Here is a 24,707-nt window from a genome sequence, read left to right as displayed (position 1 = left end):
TTTCGATGCCGACGTGCAGCTACAGACACGTAAAGAATAGTTACCTACACGCTTCTTTATTTGTCTCCACTCGATGGCAGTAATGCGCCTTTCTGCGTTCAGTCCATTTTCCACAAGGAAGCGGAGAAGTGGAGGGAGGGATTTTGTGGATGGGTTTTCTTTCGGGCCGCGTTATGAGTGAACTGTTTGTGCTGGAAGTTGTTTTTTGGACCTGTTTACTGCTTTGAATGCAACTTAATATTACCTGGGAGGCCTTACTTGATGTGAACAGCAGAGTAAGTTTGAGCTTGTGAGCTGTGTGTGTGTGAAACCGGCAGGATATCTGCATTTATCTAGTTTTTCAGTGCTGGCTTCAGTAAAGTAAGTGGAAGTTAGCTATATTTTCGCACAAGACATGTTTGCTGAGGCATTGATTGCTTTAAGACAAGTAACACTACCTGCTGTTTAACAGAAGCTGTTTTGGAAAGGACATACTGCATCACTGGGAAACTGAGGAGGAGACGATGCCTAACTGCTGTGCGGCATACGGATGTGGGAAGACCCACAAGGACAATGTTACCATGTTCAGATTTCCCAAGGACCCCGTTGACTTTCGCAAATGGGAAAAGCAGGTCCAGAGAACTAGAAGGAAATGGTTTGCTAAAGGCCTCTCTTTCTTGTGCTCTGAACACTTCAGCAAAGACTGCTTTGAGCCTAGATCCGCTGCAGTGGCCAAAACGATGGGGTTCAAGGGCCTCAAACTGAGGGAAGGAGCTGTTCCCACTATTTTCATCCGGCGGCCTTGCAGTAACTGTGATGGGTCAGGCTGCATGTCGTGCAGCCCAAAGAAAAAGAAACAAGGCATGAGCACCATCAGCACAGCAACAGAGCCCCAGAGCACTGAGACAGTGAGTACAGGTCAAACCTCTCTCAGCTCAGCACCACATTAGCTGTCACTAAGGAAAAAGATGGTTGTTCAAGGGGTCTTTAGTAAAGACAGTGTTTCTATATAGGGCCATGCACACTCAAAGAACCATTTGCATGTTAAAATGGTTCTTTGCATGGTTTAATGGTTCTTCAGTTGGAAAATGTGTTTCTGTGTGTTTCTATTTAGAACCATTTTCAAAAAGGCCCTATATAGAACCATATACAACACATTCTCCATCAATCTGTTGAGCCGTTTAACTAGTATGCAAAGAACCTTTTAAGCATGCAAATGCTTCTTTGAGTGTTCATGGTCCTAAATGGAACCACTGCCTTTACTAAAGAACCTTTTTAAGAGGGGTCTAGTGCCTCATGTAAACTAATGTCAAAGTAATGCTTTTCATATTATCTACTTTTAAAGAGCCTATATATTATTAACTTTTGGAAATAAAAAAAAATCCTTTACTATGCTAACATTGACCCGTGTGCCAGATTTTGGTCCATAAACCCACTCAAATGGTATTACTGGACTTGAGGGGAAATATGAAAGTCCAAGAAAATGTAGGATATGAGCCTTTTGTTAATAATACACTTTTCAGCAAGCTCAGTATGCATCACATGTTCAACCTGACTATATCTCCTTACTTTTTTCCTGCATGAAGGCAGAGTATACAGGGGCTCCTTTGGATGCAGACCCTGATGCTGCAGAGGAAGAGAGTGAAGAAGAGGAGGAAGAAAACAAAGCACATTCTGATGAAGAAGGGGTTACAAGTCCCACATTTGGCTCACACTCCCTGTTGGCACGTAGCAATGAACCAGGTACAAATGAAGAATAAAGGTTTTATGTGAGCATGTTTGGTTTTTTTTTGTTTGTTTTTTTTTAAATAGTGCTAACATGAAATTAATTGGCACAAGGGCCATCTGAGATTTATATAAATGAATGGTATGACAACAGAACTCCAGGTGTTTAACCTTCCTGTTTCAATTTTTAATCCTCTAAATGTAGATTTCTCAGGAAAGCTGGTGCAGATGTTCTTCTTTAGATGGTCAAATGCTTACTTCTCTGTGTTAAGTATGTTTCCCACCTTTTATTTCAACCAAACCTGTCTCTCTGTATGCAGTGGTCTGTGAGATGTGTGGTATTTCCGGCACTAGAGGTACCTTCTACTCCAGGAGCAAGCGCTTCTGCAGTGCGTCCTGCTCTCGCTCCTTCTCCTCCAACTCAAAGAAATCCTCTGTATTAGCACGGCTACAGGTGAGCAGAAAGATTTGCCTCAGAATTAATTGTGTGATGCTTTTTTTTTTAATGTTTGCATTTGAATGTTTTAAATGGCTTCTCATTATGATAAAAAAATTAACATGAAATGAAATGCATTGTTGGCAGTTTACATGATGATGCATATTTATAAATTCTGTTAGTGATTTGTCTTACAGTAAGAAATATAGCCTGATGAACAAACCTGTCTGATTGCATTTTAAGTCTTTTAAAAAGTTTCCTTGTTCATCGTTTTCAATAAAGTAAAAGATGAACTTTAAAAGACTGTGTATGATCTGTTTCTCTAAATGAAAAAAAAACTCATTAATTGATACAGTGTCAAAATAATCCATAGATTTTCCAATTACTTATAGGGGTGACAGCCTTAAAATGTTAAAGGGCACATATACTGCATTGTTCTTGTAATTTATTTTTTCCTTTGAGGATTTTGTGTACCAAAAGCAATCATTCATTTTTCCGTGACCATTTTCCAACCTCATGACGGAAGTTGCTGTAGGCTGAATAAGTGAGCCCATGTAAATACATTGGCTTTCGTGACATCATTGAAACAGTGTATTTTAAACAGACTACGCTGTAAAAACAGTCTTCGAATATGGACTGGGTGGTATGTTTTGAAACTTTAACAATGTTTATGTGTTACTTCCATTTTGTAAGAGAGAGAAATTATTGTGATATGGACGCTTTAATATGTAGGGTTATGAATACAAAAATATATATTTGTGTGTGTTCATGCATGCTTAGGGAAGGCCACCTGCTCGGAAAGTTCATGCATCACAGACTGGGGTTTCAGCTCAGACACAAGGAACAGGAAATCATCAGGGCAGCACGACTTCCGGGCAAGATGGTGAGACTCATGTACAAACTACAGTCAGCAATGGAAAATACTTGAGTAACTGTAGTTTGTTGTTGGAGTTGATTTATATTTTATAGCAACGTTTATAAAGACATTCATATCTGCATATATACAGTTATTTGCATGTCTCTGAGCTCCTCTCACATTCGCACATTTTAATTCTTTTTTTTTTCCTCTTCATTCTATTTATTTATTGTATTTTTATCTGTTCTTTAGTTAAATATTTGTTAACAATTTGTGTTTGTCTGGTCTGTTGTGTGTTATGTCATGCACTCACCAAGACAAATTCCTTGTATGTTTAACATACTTGGTGAAGTAAAGTGATTCTGATTCTGGCAGGGGTGGGTGATCTGAAAGATATATACACTTTACATCACAATATTTTAAGACATTTCTGTAATACATGATATGCATCACAATATTTAGTTTTTCTATATTTAGTAAATGTTAACGTTTAGTACATTTGTTAAGTTCGAACAGACAAAATGCATCAGTAGTGCCACATTTATAAAAAGAAATACTATCAAAACTATGAATAATTATTTTTATTCAACATTTCATATAATGCAATACAGTGTATTAAAGTAAACAGGAGTAATAACACTTTCTTTGTAAAGAAACATGCAGTTTGTCACTGTTTTTGTAGTCCTGAATATATCCATGAAAAGATAAAAAGCAGAGCAGCGTATTGTAATGTAACACAATTTATCATGATAATGAAAAATATTGCCACATTGCCCACTTCCATATTAGATATAATTTTGAAACTTCAACATTGAGATTGAGTTCTCATACTTTTTACTCCTTATGTTTTCATTTAGACCTCAGTATCTCTTGTGCCAATCAGAGATTTTGTGCATTTGAAATTCAATTTTTTTTAAACGTCTAGTCAAAATCATGTCATTGTAAAATTGATTTGTGAAATGTATCACAGTTATGCTAATTACAAACCGGATTCCAAAAAAGTTGGGACACTAAACAAATTGTGAATAAAAACTGAATGCAATGATGTGGAGATGGCAAATGTCAATATTTTATTCGTAATAGAATATAGATGAAAGATCAAAAGTTTAATCTGAGTCAATGTAACATTTTAAAGGAAAAATATGTTGAATCAAAATTTCACAGTGTCAACAAATCCCAAAAAAGTTGGGACAAGTAGCAATAAGTGGCTGGAAAAAGGAAATTGAGCATATAATGAACAGCTGGAAAACCAATTAACACTAATTAGCTCAATTGACAAAATGATTGGGTATAAAAAGAGCTTCTCAGAGTGTCAGTGTCTCTCAGAAGCCAAGATGGTAAGAGGATCACCAAGTCCACCATTGTTGCGCAGAAAGTGCAGCAATACCAGAATGGTGTTACCCAGCGTAAAATAGCAAAGACTTTTAAGTTATCATCATCAACCGTGCATAACATCAAAAGATTCAGAGAATCTGGAACAATCGCTGTGCGTAAGGGTCAAGGCCGTAAAACTCTACTGGATGCTCGTGATCTCCGGGCCCTTAAACGTCACTGCACCTCAAACAGGAACGCTACTGTCAAGAAAATAACAGAATGGGCTCAGGAATACTTCCAGAAAGCATTGTCAGTGAACACAATCCACTGTGCCATCCGCCATTGCCAGCTGAAACTCTACAGTGCAAAGAGGAAGCCATTTCTAAGCAAGCTCCACAAGCTCAGACGTTTGCACTGGGCCAGGGGTCATTTAAAATGGAGAGTGGCAAAATGGAAGACTGTTCTGTGGTCAGATGAGTCACGATTTGAAGTTCTTTATGGAACACTGGGACACCATGTCATCCGGACCAGAGAGGACAAGGATAACCCAAGTTGTTATCAACGCTCCGTTCAGAATCCTGCATCACTGATGGTATGAGGTTGCATGAGAGCTTGTGGCATGGGCAGCTTGCATGTCTGGAAAGGCACCATTAATGCAGAGAACTATGTTCAGGTTCTAGAACAACATATGCTCCCATCTAGACGTCATCTCTTTCAGGGAAGTCCCTGCATTTATTTTCAAGATAATGCCAGGCCACATTCTCCAGTAATCACAACATCATGGCTACGTAGGAGAAGGATCCAGGTACTGAAATGGCCAGCCTGCAGTCCAGATCTTTCACCTATAGAGAACATTTGGCGCATCATAAAGAGGAAGGTGCGACAAAGAAGGCCCAAGACGATTGAACAGTTAGAGGCCTGTATTAGACTTGAATGGGAGAGCATTCCTATTTTTAAACTTGAGAAACTGGTCTCCTCTGTCCCCAGACGTCTGTTGAGTGTTGTAAGAAGAAGGGGGGGATGCCACACAGTGGTGAAAATGGCCTTGTCCCCACTTTTTTGGGATTTGTTGACGCCATGAAATTTTGAAACAACATATTTTCCCCTTAAATTGATACATTCTCTCAGTTTAAACTTTTGATCTGTGATTTGTGTTTTATTCTGAATAAAATATTGACATTTGCCATCTCCACATCATTGCATTCAGTTTTTATTCACAATTTGTTTAGTGTCCCAACTTTTTTGGAATCCGGTTTGTAGTTTTTTGTGCAAGGACCAGTATTGTTGCACATCAAACATTTTATTTGTTAAAAGATTTATTTATATATATATGTATGTATGTGTGTGTGTGTGTGTGTGTGTGTGTGTGTGTGTGTATATATGTATATGTATGTATGTATGTATGTATGTGTGTGTGTGTGTGTGTGTGTGTATATATATATATATATATATATATATATATATATATATATATATATATATATATATATATATATATATATATATGACTTTTAAATCTCAATAATTTTTACTTGCACTCAAGTATATTCTTTACTCTGTTCTTTTAATTGAGTAAGACCTTTCATTGAAGTATAATTGTATGTATTTTTATTCAAATGTTAGCCGTACTGGTTCTGCTTTTTCTTTCTTTTTTTCTTTCTCTTTCATCTAGCTCGGCTGAACATGTCCCTCTGTTGTACTTTCATTGTCAAAAATATTTGTATTTTATTTCCCTTTTACCAGCGTCCTCTGGCTATGATTGGGGCAGTTATCTTAAGAAACATGGCTACCTCGCTGCCTCAGTATCCAGCTTCAGACATGTGAGTTTGCTGTGATATTGAAAAAAAAAAGAAGCTACAGTAATTCAATCAGTTATTGTGTAGCCTTACAGTCTAATATCATTGTAGCAGTATGGCACTTTGCTAATTATGGACAAACTCTTCTCATACGAGTGTTATACTGGCCATGCAGGCACCACTCTGTGCTCAGTGGGAGGACATTGAGGTGGGGTTGCGAGTGGAGGTACTGAATGCTCACTCTGCTCTGATGACCAAGGTTTACTGGATCGCCACCATCATTCGGCTTGCAGGTATAGGATTTGTCTGTTTGGTCAGCCTTAATTCAGTTAATTAGGAGTGTGATTGCATTTATGGTGATGGTATTTTAAAACACATGACCGGCTCCTGAAATTACTGTATAGCATGTACACCTCTGAATTGTCTTGAAGGCAGATATACGAGGTCCATAGAGAATTGAAAGGAAATTTAACATGATTTTCTTATGCAAGGGTAGTAATCTAACGAGATGCACTGTTAAACAGGTTACATATTTTTTTATAAGATAGAACTTTTGTGCATGGTCAGATAACAAAGACATGCAGCATAATCAAGAAAAGAACTTTAACTGAAGTTTGAGTAAAGATCCAACACAGTTTTTTTTTTTACCATTTATGAAAAATAAATATATCTATTTTCCTTTTTCTTTTTTCTCTACTTTTTTTCTGCCATATGGGATATTGGGACATGGGATATAATTCCTGCACTATACTGAGCCCAATTTTTAAATGTCTACAGTAAAATGCTCTTGTACTGCATGTAACTTCAATCCTAGAACAAAATTTGAATCATTATGTTTGCGGCTCATAATGTAGAGTTGAATGTAGAGACTGACTATATTCCCTCTTGCGTCCCAATACTGAACATTTGAAAATGGGAGCAGTCTTGTACTAGCTATGTGAAGTACAGTGGTGTGTAGGAATTGGCTGTAGTCAATTAGTGTTATGTATGACCTCAAATATTACATGAAATAAAGTGTAATTCCATATTGGTGGATAGGGGGCAGTGTAGCAATATTTTAAAACATTAGCAGTCCTGTTAAGCACTCCACCAGGACAGTAAATGCTGGGCCTTTAAGAATGAGTGATTTTACACTTTTGTTTGTTTTCTTACAGTAAAGTGTTTTTTTTTTTTTTTTTTTTTTTATAAAAATGCTGATGTTTAATCCTTATTTTAATTAATAACTTATGTTCTGAAGAGTCGTTTTAATGTTTTCATACTTTTCTCTCTTTCTCACAGGCTACAAAGCCCTCTTACGTTATGAAGGTTTTGAAAATGATGATAGTCATGATTTTTGGTGTAACCTGGGCAGTGCTGAAGTCCATCCCATTGGCTGGTGTGCAGTAAACAGCAAGCTACTTGTTCCTCCCCAGGGTGAGTTAGAAAACGTCTCATTATAGATTCCCTATTACTTAAAACTCTGCAAACAGAAAAGACAAGATGCTGTGTGTGCCACTCTTGAAGTTAGGCTCATTTTTCCCTCAGCACTCCACAACCATATAACTGATTGGAAATCATATTTGATGAAGAGGCTTGTTGGAGCATGTACACTCCCTGTGGATTTTCATGTCAAGGTAACTTTAGACTTTTTTTTTATTTTATTTTTTTTATGTTGAATTAAATTTGGTTCCCTGCTCTGCTTGTCCATTGCAGTACTGCATTTATTAAGTTGAAATGAATGAAAAAATGTTTATTTCCTATGAGTTTAACAAGAATTCATTATCTTACTATAACATCAATAAAATCTGCTTTCTCTCTCACTCACTCACTCACTCACTCACTCACTCACTCACTCACTCACTCACTCACTCACTCACTCACTCACTCACTCACTCACACACTCACACTCTCTCTCTCTCTCTCTCTCTCTCTCTCTCTCTCTCTCTCTCTCTCTCTCTCTCTCTCTCTCTCTCTCAGTTGGCAGAAAGTATGAAATACCCTTTCAGACAGGGTGTCCGTGTGGAAGTGGTGGATCGTTCTCTGGTTAGCCGAACACGTACAGCAGTAGTGGACACTGTCATTGGGGGCCGCCTAAGACTTATCTATGAAGATGCAGGATTGGGACCCACCGGTGAGGTGCTCTCTGACTTCTGGTGTCACATGTGGAGCCCCCTTATGCACCCCATAAACTGGTCTGTAAGAGTGGGCCATCTGATTAAGGAAACAGGTAAGAAGGGACAATGGTTTGAGTAGCATTTTGCCTATGAATTTTAAGTATAAATATGTAATAAATGTAAGTAAACTTGACTGGTAATTTTTGGTGTTTGTTTTGATTTGTTTTTTGGCTAACACAACAATTTATTTCATTTGTCTCTATTATATACAATTTGCACAACAAATTTGTAACACACATGATACTAAACAGCTCTATGGTTAAAGGTTTTTGGTCATTATAGTTAGAGACACACAGTACAAATACAAACAACGAAAGAAAATATTGAGGCATGGCTGAACAGTTTGAGCAAAATATCTAATTATGATTTTCCTGACCAGTATTTCAGTTGCAGTTTAAATTGTGATTATAGATGTCCAGGTCTTTTTTGGCCATAAAGCCCATCATATCCACTTTTTGTGGCTCAAAGCTTGAGAACTGAACATAGCACACCAGACTGCCAGATAACTGCTTGATCAGACTCCTCTAAAGGTGGTTCACAAGCTTCAAGTTATTAGATTAATTTTCCACGCTCAGAAACGGTTAAGACAGAATTGTTGGTAATGTAAGCGATAATCAAATATGCTCTTGCCATTTGAAACTTGGAATCTTTCAAAGTGCAATTTCGATGAGAAAACGATTAATCTTTCAGCCCCAAATAGATGCATTCAATCTGTCCTCACAGATAAATCTGTTGACATGAGCAGTCATCCAACATTCCGTAAGGTCTTCTGTGACAGTGTGCCAAGACAGTTCAAGAAGGTCAGTGGCTGTCCCCTTGGTAACACCTTTTTTGACTTATGTTTGATGTTTTAGTAGTTCTTAATTACTGAACCATGTTTTACTACCGTTTTTTCATAGTTAAGAACTGTTTATGTTGAGGGAGGTTTTTTTGAAGAGGGAATGAAGTTGGAGGCAATTGATCCGCTGAACCTAGGGAACATCTGTGTAGCAACTGTTCGAAAGGTACAGCACATTCATGCATGTTGGTGTTGTAGTCATGGACTATATAACATTACAGCATCCTTTAACCTTTACATTAATTGCACCTGTTTAAGCATTGATCTCAGTTTTCTCTGGTCTTTCAGGTACTTTTAGATGGCTACCTCATGGTTGGTATTGATGGTGTGGAGATGGGTGATGGCTCAGACTGGTTTTGCTACCATGCCAGCTCACATGCTATATTACCTCCAGGGTACTGTCAAAACAATGACATACCCCTCACTCTGCCCCCTGGTATGTGATGAGTTTCTCTTCTGCATAGAATAGAACATATTTAGTAAATGAAAGCTTAGAAAAGTGAACACATGTGTTTTGTTGCTAATTTTAGTGCAGAATTTTCTGTTTATTTGCTGAGCTCAACATATTTGGAAAAAATGAAACATAAAATGTGCTGTAACTTTTAAATGGGCCACATTTTATGTTTTATTTTGGATTTGTGTTAGAATAAGCAAAATTACAGTAATTGTACATTAAAATGCACATAGTTTTCCAAGGGAAAATAGGTATATACTTATTTTTATCAATTCTATACAAAGCATGATCTGCTATATGTATTGTATATCATAAAGTGAAATTGTTTCCTTCTTCACTAGGCTATGATCAGGCAACATTTACATGGCCCAAGTATTTGGAAGAAACTAGATCTGTGGCTGCTCCACGTAGATTATTCAACAGTGTAAAGTTTTGTTCTCTCCATTTTTCTTTACTCACAGTTTCAGATTTAATTGCTTAAATCTGAGTGTATACAAGCCACAGTTTGATAGCTAACACTGGTCTCATTCCCTACAGGATCCTGTGGGCCACGGTTTTGCCCCAGGCATGAAGCTGGAGGCAGTGGACCTGATGGAGCCTCGGCTGGTTTGTGTGGCCACGGTGCAGTGCTGCGTGGGCCGGCTACTCTTGCTGCACTTTGATGGCTGGGAGTCAGAATTTGACCAGTGGGTCGACTGCGAGTCCCCTGATATCTACCCTGTGGGCTGGTGTGAGCTCACTGGTTATCAGCTTCAGCCTCCCATTGGCCCAGGTACAGAGAATGTGTTAAAAGTGTCAAGGTGATCACTGTCCTATCATGTTTTCATGTTCCCAAAGAAACATAAAGTTTAAACAAGCATCTTAAGCAGTAGTTAGAGGAAAGTGGGAAAGATGTTTAAAATACTTGGAGGATCAGCAGATTAATAGTTGTCTCACTTCTATTAATTAATCCTTTCTACATCTATGAGTCAGCTATATTTGCTTTTTCAGTGTAACTTTTGCATGTTCTGCTAATGTGTAGTGTAAGCTAATGTAAATGAACATATCAGCCTCTTACATTTTAACAAATTATTATCAGCAAACTTTATTATTTTTCTCAGAACCAAAGGAGCGTCCAAACCCAAGCAAAAAATGGATGGGGAAAAAGAGTATGTTTTATTCCTTGTTACCGATTGCTTCTCTTAGCTATATTGTTTTTTCTGTACTTTTTGTTGGACACAGTTATCATTATTTGAAAACTGTTTAATCTAGATTATGTTTATATTATGTTGTTTTTGTTCTTGTAGTTTCTTTCAATTCAATTTCTGTCCCTTTTGATCAATTTACATTTCTTTGCATTTCAGGGAGAAGAACGGGGAGGAAAAAAACAGGTGATGATGCTTCAAAAGCCACTCAGCAAGGTGGTCAAGTGCAGTCAGATGAGCATCCTGCATCTAGTCATCCCCTAGAGGTGCCATCTCTGTCCAAAGACGTGCCTACCACGATGCCAACCATGCCAGATGTCAATCAACTAAAGACTGAGCCAGAGGAAGAGAGTATGTACCAGCACCGTTTTGTTTCTAGAATAAATGTTTGTTTATTTTTTTTTCTCTTCTTAGTAGTGTTAGGGATGGGTAATATGATGATATGGTCTTGTGGCTTCTGGGTTTTTATATGTAATGTTGATAATGATAAAATTGTGGTAAATCTGAAAAAAAAAAAAAAAAAGTTTTGTTTGGAGCCTCATAAGGCCCTGCGTGTACCACTCCATCATGAATGGATTTTAAAAAGCAGTAGTTTTAAACTAAAAGCTTATTGCAAAACAATTGTAAAACAAAAGTTAGGCATCAAGCAGCATGGACATATAATAGCTTTCTGTAATGTAGTTTTCAGCCTTACCTTTTCAGATATCTGGGTCCTGTCAGTACCAACTGTAAACAATTCTGACTCTGCAAGTTTTTTCTAGAACAGGGCATTTAATATCAAACTACTCTTAACTTTACATGTCAACTATGCAGAAATCTGGAATTCCCCTTTAACACTGAACAGCTGGATTAAAAATGTGTTTGTCCTTCACTATAAGCTTTTACTTTATTGCTGAGATTGAAGCTGTTTGATGGGATATAGCGATACACTGTCATGTTTGACAGCATGTTTTAAATATGCTACTGCTGGTGCGTAGTGTCTGTTCCAACTTATCAAACCTTGGGGGAAAAAATGTCATATGTATTCTGAAAATGTCTTGAAGCATTGTGATCTATTTTTTTCAGTATTGCTCATTCCGAACCAGTGCTTTACACATCACATCACAGTTTGGTGTTGTCATGTCTGTATATCCTAAAATAATCCTCTTTTTTTGTACAGTCATTTCGGTAAAAGTGAAAGTAGAGGAAATTGAGATGGAGACACCTATAACTCATAACATGGAGGACCCTGACATCTACGGCACCCTCACCCCGCTTGCCTCTCTCAAACAAGAAAGCCCACCATGACACACAGGAAATTACATCAGAACAGTTCTGTCTGCTTACACACAATTCTGAACTATAAAAAAGGGAAACACATACATAATATGGCTTTGTGTTATGATTAATGTTGTATACTTGTTCTTTTTCCAACCGACTACTGCTTATCTCCATCTCTATGTACAGTATTAAAATGAGGTCCATCAATCCTTTTTTGTCATTATTTTCAGCCAAGTTTAATTGTGCAGTGCAGTGTGTGTATATACAATAATCAGTAAACAGAATGGAAAAAAAAACCACAGCCTTATTTTAGAAGGTAAAAGAAATACTGTAGAAATATATCAAGTGCTGAAATACAATAAAACAAGACTATCACCAGATCACTTAGTCCTAACTTGCTATCTCAATCCAGTAAACTTGTTCTGAGTATATTTGTCACGCAAATTGGAATGTCTTATTAGATACACAAGCATATTTCCTGCAGACCTAAATGATGCGTTTAAAAGACTTGTATCTAGATAAATTTCTATAATTGTGAAGGATTGGTGGTGTAAATGGTGCTGGATTACACTGACTTGCGTTTCTTAGCAGTGGACTTCTGCGCTGAGTGGGGTTTTACATTCTTGTGTGGTTTGGCTTTAGCTTTGGCTACTTTGATCAGCCTTGGGGTACTAATGAGGGCAGGTTTGGATTTTGTGGCTTTCGGGGCTTTTGAGATCTTTGGGCTCAGTGTGGGAGGAGGCTTTTCTCCTGGACAGCTCTTAAAGACATGGACGTCCTTAACTCTCTGGCCTCTGAGTTCAGGTGGGTAAGCACAGGTGGCTCTGACCTTCAGGTTCACCTGGTCTATCCATCTGTAGAGAGGCGAAACAAAGTATTAAACACATGCTTCAAATCACAGCAGCAGAGTCCAGGGAGAGTTAAAGCAAAGGAAGGTGTTAGACACTCAGTTTCACCAGTAAGAATAAGCTACAGGGATGAAAGTACTATTGTAAATGACCACTGCCCTTGTGAGCTGACATGATAAGTTTGAGCACTAGGTGAAACACTGATGTATATATGTAGTAAAAACTGATTCTTAGATTTTAAAAAAATTAGTGCTCATATTGCAGTTATTTACAATTGCTAATGATCATTGTACCTATTTCCCTTTTTAGTTCTTTTTTTTTTTTAAGACTTCACACAGCACAACAGCAACATGCTGTTTGGACCATACCATGGACAGTTTTTTCCTTTTCATTTTCCAGAGAACTCCGTAGCGTAGTGCATTTTTGAAGTGGAGACAGAATATTTGAAACAAATCATGGGTGTTATCAAATTGAGCCACTGTGACATCTTTCAGCAGGCCCAAAGTGGGACATGCCTGTTACCTTTCCTGAATTTTCTAAAATCCTAAGACTCCAAAATCACATTTATCCTATGTTTTACACATTTAAAACATAAAGGGTAGTAGTGAACCCAATGTTATGTGAAGCCAGCTGGCAAGAGTACACAGCAGACTTACTTGCGCAGAGGAAGGAGAGGGCAGTCACACAGGAGTGGATTCTCTGCCAGATTAATGGCCTCAAGCCCAGTGAGTAGGCTTAAGTCAGGCACACCCTCAAGTTGGTTTCCCTCCACGTAAAGACTCCGCAGGCCAGACCCAAGACCAGCAAGTGAATCTTTAGACATCTGCAGACATGGAGGTTAAATGCTGGATAAAACCATCTGCTAAAAGAGTATAAACGTCAACACTCTTCTACAGCATCTTACATGTAGTGTTAACTCCAGAGGTGGAAAATACTTTTCTGTGATTGTACTTTATCACTGTATTTGTATTAATATATCATGTTTATAATGATAAAGTATAGTAAATCTGAAAATTAAATTTTCTTTGGGAGCTATCTTACCTTTCCTCACCCCATAAATGGATTTAAAACATGTGCTAAAAGTTTGTCTCAAAACTATTGTAAAACAATGTCTCGGTCATCAGGCCAAGTATTCATAACTATTTAATGTAACAACTCTCTGTGCTAGAGCTTTTAGAGGCATTAAACTGGTGTCTGATCACATCAGGCATATTACATCAAACCACTCAAATATAATCATTATAATCTCAATCATTTAATTATACAGGAACTCCAAATGGCAAATGACATTAAAAGTCAAAGGAAATAAGTGTTTTTAAAAATATGTTGCAATACATTGTGTCAGCATTTCACAGTTATCATACATAATACAGCATGCATTATAATGGATTCACTGTGTTCATTATTAGGTCTTACCTTTTCTAAACCCATGTTATCAAGGTAAAGATGTTTCAGAGAGGTTGCGATGGGAACAAAAGCTTCTGACCCAACCCAGCGAATAGAATTGTAGGACAGTCGAAGCTCTGCCAAGCTGCTGGTCTTAGTGAGGGCATTAGTTGGTACCTCCTTAAGTTTGTTGCTGCCTAAGTGCAGTGTGTCAAGGTCAGGTGCTGGGTCAAAGGCCCTGGGAGCGATGTTGGTAATAGCATTGGAGGTGAGAAAGAGACCCCTCAGATTCTCAGCACCCATTAGGATCCTTGTTTCAAGCTTAGTGATGGCGTTGTTTTCCAAATGGAGAGCCAGTAAGCCAGGCAGCAACTTGAAAGCGCCTTTGGGAAACTTGGTAAAGCGGTTATTCTCTAAATGAAGGTATGTGAGCTGGGGGAGTCCCTTGAAGGCATTTGGACTTAGTGACGTGAGGTCATTCTCCGACAAGTAGAGGTAGACTAGGCCCTTCATACCACTGAAGGCACCATCTTCCACCTCATGGATCTTGCAGCGCTGCAGGTGAAGGGAAACAACCTCTGGCAGACCTGGGAAACTGTTCGTAGGGATGTAGTGGAAGTGGTTGCCACGCAAGTCCAGCAAACGGGTGTCTGGAGAGAAGCCTCGAGGAATTTTTGCGTGGCCTCGGTTCTCGCAGGATGAGTGATGGTTCTCAGCCTATGGTCAAAATGTGAGATTTTAAATACTACATTAAACAGTGATTAATAGGTGAAATGACACCTTCAAGCCTCAGTACACCATGATGATCATGGGCTGGGATGTAAAAAATTATGTGGTATATGTTTTCAGAAAAATAAAATTAAGTATTTATATTTAGTTCATGTTATATTTAGAAAAGGCAGTATGTAGAGTACAGTTTTTTTTTTAACATTTTTAGAAGAATATATGTAAAAGGAATAAGAAGCAATAAGCTTAGTTTTGGTGTTTTAACATAGCTCTGTAGTTTAAACAATGAGATTTAATTATTGAGACGTGTCAAATTTATTTAAGAAAATATTTCTTAATGTATTTTAATCTTCTAGTATGGTGGTTTTAGCAAATGTAGAGCCACATGTATTTGACAATATGTGTTTGTACAGTTTCCCATATGCACTGTCCCATTTTAACTGAAAAAAAAAACAGCTGAAGTAAAAAACAGTGCCTAAGTGTTCCAGGGTTAGGTAAAACTAAATACAATACAGTTCTAACACATCTGCATTCAGGAGGCTTGCAACAACTCACTTCAGAGTAATAGAGTTTTTAAGACGGTCCCCAAAAGCATGAGCTCATGACACAGCAATCCTGCTTGGGGGAACACATAAATACATAAATAAGAGAATTTTAAAAATTCATTTGATGTATGTGACTTTTATGAAGCATATTAATGGAAGGATTACATGAAGAAAACTTTCAGTCATTAAGAGCAAGGAACGGTGTGAATGAAAAATTTATTTTGGTAAAATCAAAACTGGAACAACACTGAGCTGCAAATAAATTGTGTAGGTGTGCTTAGAGGGACTTTTCTCACTGCTACTGTTGTTTTGCCGTTTTGTGTATATTAAGTGGGATATTGTGCTTTCAAGTGTTATGAAACCTGTAGTGAAGGCGTTGTTGAGTATTGCACTCTCTCTTAATACTAACGTCCTTCATAAAATCATGAAATTGTTTTAAATGGTTGACCTTTTTTCTTCCACTGTTGATCTGCTGCTGTTCAAACTGTTTGAATGAGTCTGTGTTGACTGGTGCAGAAGAGAAAAATGAACAAATAGTGCTTTCAATCACTCTCAATTTGATTTCAAACAGTTTGTTGACACTTCATTGTAAACCTATTTAATGTTTCCAGGTTTTTCTTGGACATAACTTTTGGTTTCATGCACATCCTGCATGGCACATTTGTAATGCCCTGCTTGTAAAATCATATCCCACCTGATTCATACTGTTGCAAGTACCCTGTCCATTGGATTTTGTGTATATTAATCAAAAGTGGATACAAATATTTTGTGATACCCTCTGTGGCTGTGTATGACATTTATTTGTATTATTTGATAAAAATTAATTTGTATTTTGTTTTGTACCTTCAAGCACAAATTTCACCAAGTCAAATTCCTTATGTACTTAGCCAGTAAAGAGATTCTGAATCTAAATTTATACTCACCTCACAGACACAATTTGTTGGACACTTGTCAGGAGGAGGGGTTGTGGGTGGCACTGGGAGTCTGCGCTGTTCCTCAAGCTCAGCTTTCAGCATGGCCTCTTGGCTCTCACAGCGGAGCTCTGCAGGCTGCACTGCTTCCAGTCTCTCCTCAGACAGGTGTGATGGACCTCCACAAGCTCCTATAAGACGCACACGCTCCTGTATTGCCCACTCTCGCAGTGGACGCAGGTAACAGCTGCAGTAGATGGGGTTGCCTGCCAGATTGAGGCGAGTAAGTTTGGGTGAGCCAGGAGCAAGAGGCTGCAGGACACGCAACTGATTGTGACTGAGGTCCAGGTGGGTGAGATGGGGAGAAAGTAAAACAGCCATGTTGGAGAAATCCTGCAGAGAGTTGTGATCCAGAAACAGGTGTGTGAGCTTGGCCATAGACACTGCCTCCTCTCCAAGATAGGTCATGGGATTGTAATTCATGTCTAGGCGAGTCACCTCAGGAAGCCTAAGACGTGGGCAGGAAAATAGAATGAAAAAAGAAAATGATGAGGTCCCATTAATTTGTAGTCTCTTTTTGAAAGCGTTGATTCATACCATCACAACCTTAGCTGTGGATTGATATATTAGATGTGCAAAAGTTAGAAACCACACTTAATTTATTAACATTCCAGTAAAAAACATTAAGGACAAGTTCATTTCAGGATATGTAAAAAATACATAAATATAAGATATTCCACTTGTATGAGGTAAAAAAAACAACAACAACAAAAAACAAACAAACAAACAGGAGTTTCCAAAACTAAAGTAGAGGGGAAAAATGGGACTCCTAACAAACATCCATCCATTTTCTAAGCCGCTTCTCCGTCAGGGTCGCGGGGGGATGCTGGAGCCTATCCCAGCAGTCTTCGGGCGAAAGGCAGGATACACCCTGGACAGGTCGCCAGTCCATCGCAGGGCAGACAGACAGACAGACACAGACACGGACAGTCACTCACACACTCACACCTAGGGGCAATTTAGCATGTCCAATTGGCCTGACTGCATGTCTTTGGACTGTGGGGGGAAACCGGAGAACCCGGAGGAAACCCACGCAGACACGGGGAGAACATGCAAACTCCACACAGAGAGGACCCTGGCCGCCCGGCCGGGGAATCGAACCCAGGCCCTCCTCGCTGTGAGGCGACAGCGCTACCCACCACGCCACCGTGCCGCCCCCTAACAAACATACAACCTGATAAACATTGGATAAACAGTCCTTTAAGAGAACAAGTTCCACTCTGGACAAAATCCACAGATGTTTCTGTCTAATCTTCCACTGTGAGAAGACAACTCAGTGTTATGGACCGGAAAAGATGGGTAGCTATCAAGAAGCTGTTACTAACAAAGAAGCTGCTGGTGTTCTCAAAACATTGGAGTTCAGACTTCAACACCACTGAATGTGTTTGAGATTACTTGGATTGTGAGAAGAAGAAATGCAACGAACGTCTAAGATTGAAATTTGGAGGTGTGGAGAAACATGCCTGCAGATTTCTTTGAAAAAACTGAAATCAAGTCTCCTGAAAAGAATGGAAACTGTAATAAATGTAAATACTATTCTGAAATTATATTTGTTTATTGAGGCTTTTGTGTAAAAAATATTTCTCACTTTTTTCATAGTGCTGAAAACAGGGGTCTAGCTAGAACTTTTACAATGGGTTGGCCAGGTAAGATTCACAGATTTTATTTTGGTGGCACACCAAACACAATAAAAAATGAAGAAAAACGAAATAAAATATTGTTACTGTAATAAAATTACACAAAAAGCGATGCTTTGGTTTCTTTGTACAAACTAAATCTGTTCACATTTCCACATAAATGTCTATACACTTATTGCTCAAAGTAAACTGAGAGATAGAACTGTGTTGATATAACATATTTTAGTAATTCATGAGGAAATTATCTATTTGAATCAAGTAAATGAATTTTTTTTTCAGCACAAAACATTTCATATAGGCACACCATAGATGTTCTTCATTTAGGAGTTGATTTAGTCTAATGATTAGAAAGCTAGCCACACAGCACTGTATGAGTTAACCTAAAACACATGCATGTATTCAACTGTTAAATGAAATCAGTTAGCATGATGAACAATTATAGTTAATTCCTTTTTATAGTTATCTTACCAATAAAGTCCCTACTTCATAATGTTGCTCACAAAGCTGCAGAGCTGACCCAGTACACATTCACTTACCTGTTTGGTTAGCCAATTAACTCATCTCAGAAATGATTAAATACAGCATCACCATACTAATATAACTGATTGGTAACTACCTATAGCAGATTTTCACTGCTTCATTCTAGGGTGGCACTAGTCACTCCTGACCACCCCTTCACTACACCTCTGGCTGAAAAATAAACCACTTGTACTTAATGGCAGTTTTGACTGTAAATTACAAAAATGTAGGATGGTCTCTGACTTTTGCCCTGCACTGTATATTCTAGCCATTCTCAACTTTTGTTCAGTATTTTGTAGAGTTTGCAAGGTCATCCTTCAAAGGTGACAGCACATATACTAAGTTGCCACATATTTAGGTACCTTGAACCTGCACTCATTTACCAATTTATCAGGTATAACTACCATCATAGAAAGTATGTTTTGTAGGTATACAGTTACAGACTCTAGATCATCTGTTGCTGCTGTTTGTGAGCCACTCTCCACTCCATTAGTAGAACAACCAGGTGACCTGTTGACCAGATATTACATTGGCAACTCTAATTGTAACAGGCCTGATCTTACCTGGTCATGGTTTCAGTGGGAAAAAACTGCAGTTCGTTGTTATCAAGGCTGATACGGGTGAGAGTGAAGAGGCCAGCAAAAGCCTCAATGTCAAGGTTATTGAGAGCGTTGTGACTGAGCCGCAACCACTTGATGTTCTGCAGTCCCTGAAAAGCCATGTTTGGTATGTATACCAGTTGATTGTGGGTGAGAGAGAGAAGGTTAAGAAAGCCCAACTGTGAGAAAGCTCCAGGCTGGATTTCCTCTATTCTGTTGTGGTCAAGGAGCAGCTGCTTCAGGGAGGACAGCCCGTCAAATGACTCCTGTGATTCAGATGAAATGTAGAACTGAGCTTGATAATTACACTGAATATACACAGAGCCTAACAGCACTAAAGAAATACAGTCTACACATGAGGTCTTGTATATGAACAAGGCTTCACCTGATAGAGGATCTCAATGTTGTTGTAGGCCAAGTTGAGGAACACCATGCGGCCAAGACTGCGGAAGGCTCCTTCTCGCACTTTATGGATTTTACTGCGTTGGAGGGACAAGTGAGTGAGGTAAGGTGTATGTGTGAAGGCGCCTGTGGGAAGCTCCTGCAGGTTATTACCTCTCAGGTCCAGCTTCACTGTGATCTGGATAGAGTGACACAGTCATAGCTTTAGCGCTGTATATAGGTTAATCATTTCTTGAGGCCTATTCAACTTACATGATATTAAAATGATATTTTAGGTTTACAAGTGAGACAGAATTAATGTACCTCATCAATGGTAGGTGGAATCTCAGTTAGGTTCTTGTTGACACAAGCCACTGTAAGCTGGATACTGTCACATATGCAGAATTTGGTGCACTTCCCTGAGTTCACTTCATGGATGCGGAGGAGAAGCAGTAACGCAAATGGCCACATAAGAAGTCTGCACATTTTGACCTGTATGTACAGCACAGAAGCGTGAAGCTTATTCTCATTTTTCGACATATACTTGATTTTTGTTTCTAATGGGGTTTGTCTGTGATCTCAGCTATAATTATAGAAAAGTTGTTTTATCCGCTATAGCCTAAATTCAGTTCACTTATCCTGCTGCAAAACTCACATTCCAGGGGCTGTACGCTTCACCTCCCTAAAATGGGAAAATTTAGCAAGTTGAGATGCAAACTCATTTAGAAAATGAGATTATCTGCTCATCCATTCTTGCTATTTCATCTGGAGAATTCATACAATTAAAGAAAACAGTTGTATTATTCAACAAAGCTCACTGATGGAAGAACAAAAGGAAAATCTTATTGTACGTCCAGCAGTTTCAGACTGGATGGGATTAGAGCTGGAATGTTTGACAAAATCCCATTAAAACATTACTGCCTGTTCCAAAAATATAACATTTATTGGGTATCATTAAGCAATATCACAATATTTTTGAAAATAAGGAAGCTCAGAAAATTTAGGAAATTCAAATAATGAATATGTACCACTGAAATCATCAAGATGTTTAATATGAGTAAATATGTTCAGTGAGTGAATGTTGTGGCACACAAGTAAAATATACATTTTTATTCATAACATATAATGGAGAATGGATGACTTACGAAAAAGAATGTTTCACACATTAATATAAAATTATACAATTTTTGAAGCACTGACTGTAACTACTGCACACTTAATAGCAGCTCATCAGATCTACTTAAAAAATCCTTAATGTGGTAACAAGTAAATTAACTAGTTTTATTCGCCCTAAATAAATGTTTTGAATTATTCTTTCAATCAAAGAATTTTTTTGAGTTGAATTAAAATTAGTTAGTTTGCTTGTTACCACATTAAGTATTTTTTAAGTAGATCTGATGAGCCACTTTTACAGTGTAGATAGGTTTAGTAATGTTTTATAGATTTAGGCAGGCTTTGTTGATGTTTTAAGTAATTTATCTGAAACAAAGACGCTTCACAGTTTAAAATGTCTTTACATCTACTTTACATATTTGTAAGTGTGGGTCACTATTGTGAAATCAACCAAATAACCTGACTTCTGCTTACCTTCCGTGCTGCAGGTTTAGTTGATGAACAGGCTGATGAATTTCTCTGTTTGAGCGAGGCCCCACTCACCAGTTTGCATGAACAACTTTATTTATTAGTAATCATAAAAACCCCACTGTATATTCCGTAAGTCCTACGACAGGAGCTAATGTCACCCAAATACCTGAGTGGGACTATTCAGACATTCAGTTGGTCAGCTATGGCAAAGGAAACACACAGAGGAATGTGCAGTGGTGAGGGGTGTGTGTGTGTGTGTGTGTGTGATAGAGAGAGAGAGAGAGAGAGAGAGAGAGAGAGAGAGAGAGAGAGAGAGAGAGAGAGAGAGCACAGCTCAGCTGCCGCACTGACTTCACACAAAGACGCAGTGTTTCACTCAAGGCTGGAAAGCAACCCTTAGGTAAATACATATCCCCTTGAATTATCCTCTGCTAGCACAGCTGTGTTGGCCCATTTAAATCCGATGTTATTGTCTACTTGTTTTATAGTCCATTTTCACTGTGCATAAAAGTGCAGTAAGCCCTGAATCAAACTAACCATAAACATGAACCATATATCCTAACCCTCCTCCATTCTGCAGTACAACATTTCATTCTGAACATTATGCTCACAGGCAGGATACTCGCAGGCAGGCTCAAAGTCCGTCAGCTGCTAGTAATGAGCCCTGTCCCTTTCACTAGTCCTCCCTCAGCAATCTCCCCAAGCTAAATAAACTTCATTTATCCCCCTATTCAGTGCAGCCCAAAGTGCTCCAGCGCCCAAGATTAACAGAGCACCTCACCCAGACCCGAATGCTCTGGTGTTAGTGCTGTAAACCCATTTTAAGAGTTTAAAAACATCACATTTAACCATCATACAGACAGTGATAAATTACTTCAAACCAAATTCAAATAAATTAAATGCAAACATGTCACTACAGTATACCATTATACAACCCCAATTCCAATGAAGTTGGGACGTTGTGTAAAACATAAATAAAAACAGAATACGATGATTTGCAAATACTTTTAAACCTATATTCAATTGAACACACTACAAAGACAAGATATTTAATGTTCAAACGGATAAACTTTATTGTTTTTTGCAAATATTCACTCATTTTGAATTTGATGCCTGCAACACGTTCCAAAGAAGTTGGGACAGGGGCATGTTTACCACTGTGTTACCTTTCCTTTTAACAACACTCAATAAGCGTTTGGGAACTGAGGACACTAATTGTTGAAGCTTTGTAGGTGAAATTCTTTCTCATTCTTGCTTGATGTACAAATTCAGTTGCTCAACTGTCCGGGTTCATAATGTGCCACACATTTTCAATGGGAGACAGGTCTGGACTGCAGGCAGGCCAGTCTAGTACCCACACTCTTTTACTACGAAGCCACGCTGTTGTAACACGTGCAGAATGTGGCTTGGCATTGTCTTGCTGAAATAAGCAGGACGTCCCTGAAAAAGACGTTGCTTGGACGGCAGCATATGTTGCTCCAAAACCTGTATGTACCTTTCAGCATTAATGGTGCCTTCACAGATGTGCAAGTTACCCATGCCATGGGCACTAACACACCCCCACACCATCAGAGATGCTGGCTTTTGAACTTTGCGCTGATAACAATCCAGACAGTCCTTTTCCTCTTTGGCCTGGAGGACACGACGTCCATGATTTCCAAAAACAATTTGAAATGTGGACTCTCTTCCACTTTGCATCAGTCCATCTCAGATGAGCTTGGACACAGAGAAGCAAGCGGTGTTTCTGGGTGTTGTTGACATATGGCTTTCACTTTGCATGGCAGAGTTTTAACTTGTACTTGTAGGTGGAGCGACGAACTGTGTTCACTGACAATGGTTTTCTGAAGTGTTCCTGAGCCCATGTGGTAATATCCATTACAGAATGATGTCGGTTTTTAATGCAGTGCCTCCTGAGGGATCGAAGGTCACGGGCATTCAATGTTGGTTTTCTGCCTTGCCGCGTACTTGCAGAGATTTCTCCAGATTCTCTGAATATTATGGACTGTAGATGATGAAATCCCTAAATTCCTTACAATTGCACATTGAGAAATTTTCTTCTTAAACTGTTGGACTATTTGCTCACGCAGTTGTTCACAAAGTGGTGAACCTCACCTCATCCTTGCTTGTGAACGACTGAGCCTTTCAGGGATGCTCCCTTTATACCCAATCATGACACACAAATGTTTCCAATTAACCTGCTCACCAGGTGTTTTTTGAGCATTCCTCAACTTTCCCAGTCTTTTGTTGCCCCTGTCCCAACTTCTTTGGAACATGTTGCAGGCATTAAATTCAAATAAAGTGAATATTTGCAATAAACAATAAAGTTTATCCGTTTGAACATTAAATATCTTGGTCTTTGTAGTGTATTCAATTGAATACAGGTTGAAAAGGATTTGCAAACCATCGTATTCTGTTTTTATTTATGTTTTACACAACGTCCCAACTTCATTGGAATTGGGGTTGTATCATCCTGATAAATCTGGAAGACTTTTTTAGATCTGGTAAGAAACCAAATACAATGAATACAAAAAGCTTTTTTTTCACCAAAAATAATTCATCACTTTAATTCAATTTAATGGAATGCACCAAATACAATAGCACAGCTGAGTATCACACACAACTTGTGTACACTACTTTCCAAGTTTTTTCTTTGTTCCCTTTCACCAGCTGTTCCCTGAATAGTTCAACTACAAAGAAAAAAAACACCAATTCTACCATTACTTCATATTTAACATTCCTTGTCAAATATATCAGTGTGCTATACTACAATGTAACTGCCATCAGTCAGCAGCTCCTATTCACTGCAATTTGATCCTTCAGCACTAATCACTTTTCATTCATTTTTTTTATTTATATATTTTATGTATGAAAATAAAGATATGGTAAAAATGGGATGCCTGAAACTATAGTTCTCCTGGTGAAGGAATGAAAAATGCAAAACAGAAGCAAAAAAAAAAAAAAAAAAAAACCTATGCTTTTACTTTTGTTTCACATTACTGATTCAGTTTGGCATTAACCAAACAGAAATGTTTGTGCACATGGGTGACAACAAACTCTGTCAAGAAGAGTAAAGCAGAGTTTTACATTGAGGAAACCTTCAAATCAGTTTAGTTTTTGTACAAATTCTACTATGTCTGATAATATCAGACTAAATGTCAATTTCAGGAGTGCTATACAATATTGTTTCTTCTTCAAGTATTCTATCCATCTAAATGATCACAAAGTACTGACCAAAAAAGTCCATAGATTTCTACCACACTTATGCCAGATTGAATCTGTGCATGAATACCGCATAAGATTTGCAAGAATATTTTCAGTAATTTCACCTTATGTTTTGTTTGTAATAATGAGGCACTAGTTTACACTGTACTTTGTACATTTCAGACCAGGTAATTTCAAACATTTTTTTAAATGTATGTATAATTTACACATTAAGGTGTAAACGAAGTCATACAAAGTGGTTTGATGTGAAATGCTCCATTCTACAGAAATTTACAAAACCATATATCTGAATTT

At 38.2% G+C, this 24,707-nt stretch overlaps 2 protein-coding genes across 3 annotated transcripts; one reads left to right on the top strand and one right to left on the bottom strand.

The window, feature by feature from the left end:
* The first annotated feature begins 86 nt into the window (after positions 1-86).
* On the top strand, positions 87-12,202 carry l3mbtl2 (L3MBTL histone methyl-lysine binding protein 2). Its single transcript, XM_017686056.2, has 18 exons — positions 87-275; positions 452-887; positions 1,566-1,722; positions 2,025-2,158; positions 2,921-3,023; positions 6,054-6,130; positions 6,282-6,399; positions 7,385-7,519; positions 7,631-7,719; positions 8,063-8,312; positions 8,983-9,059; positions 9,159-9,263; positions 9,386-9,533; positions 9,893-9,975; positions 10,089-10,323; positions 10,652-10,699; positions 10,895-11,086; positions 11,895-12,202. Exons 2-18 carry the CDS (start codon positions 504-506, stop codon positions 12,020-12,022), a joined length of 2,463 nt encoding a protein of 820 aa, XP_017541545.1. The 5' UTR covers positions 87-275; positions 452-503; the 3' UTR covers positions 12,023-12,202.
* Positions 12,203-12,221: 19 nt separating this feature from the next.
* chadlb (chondroadherin-like b) lies at positions 12,222-21,377 on the bottom strand. 2 transcript variants are annotated; one of them, XM_017686060.2, is made up of 9 exons: positions 21,195-21,377; positions 20,263-20,289; positions 19,932-20,099; positions 19,612-19,806; positions 19,191-19,492; positions 16,424-16,919; positions 14,260-14,946; positions 13,500-13,666; positions 12,222-12,849 (listed from the first exon to the last, which is right to left on the bottom strand). In XM_017686060.2, exons 3-9 carry the CDS (start codon positions 20,091-20,093, stop codon positions 12,561-12,563), a joined length of 2,298 nt encoding a protein of 765 aa, XP_017541549.1. In that variant the 5' UTR covers positions 20,094-20,099; positions 20,263-20,289; positions 21,195-21,377; the 3' UTR covers positions 12,222-12,560. The 2 variants fall into 2 exon arrangements, with proteins under 2 accessions (XP_017541549.1, XP_017541548.1); XM_017686059.2 differs by lacking the exon at positions 20,263-20,289.
* Between the last annotated feature and the right edge of the window lie 3,330 nt (positions 21,378-24,707).

This window comes from Pygocentrus nattereri, chromosome 13 (assembly GCF_015220715.1).
Source record: "Pygocentrus nattereri isolate fPygNat1 chromosome 13, fPygNat1.pri, whole genome shotgun sequence".
Classification (NCBI taxonomy): Eukaryota; Metazoa; Chordata; class Actinopteri; order Characiformes; family Serrasalmidae; genus Pygocentrus; species Pygocentrus nattereri.
This window is presented reverse-complemented; position numbering and strand designations above follow the sequence as displayed.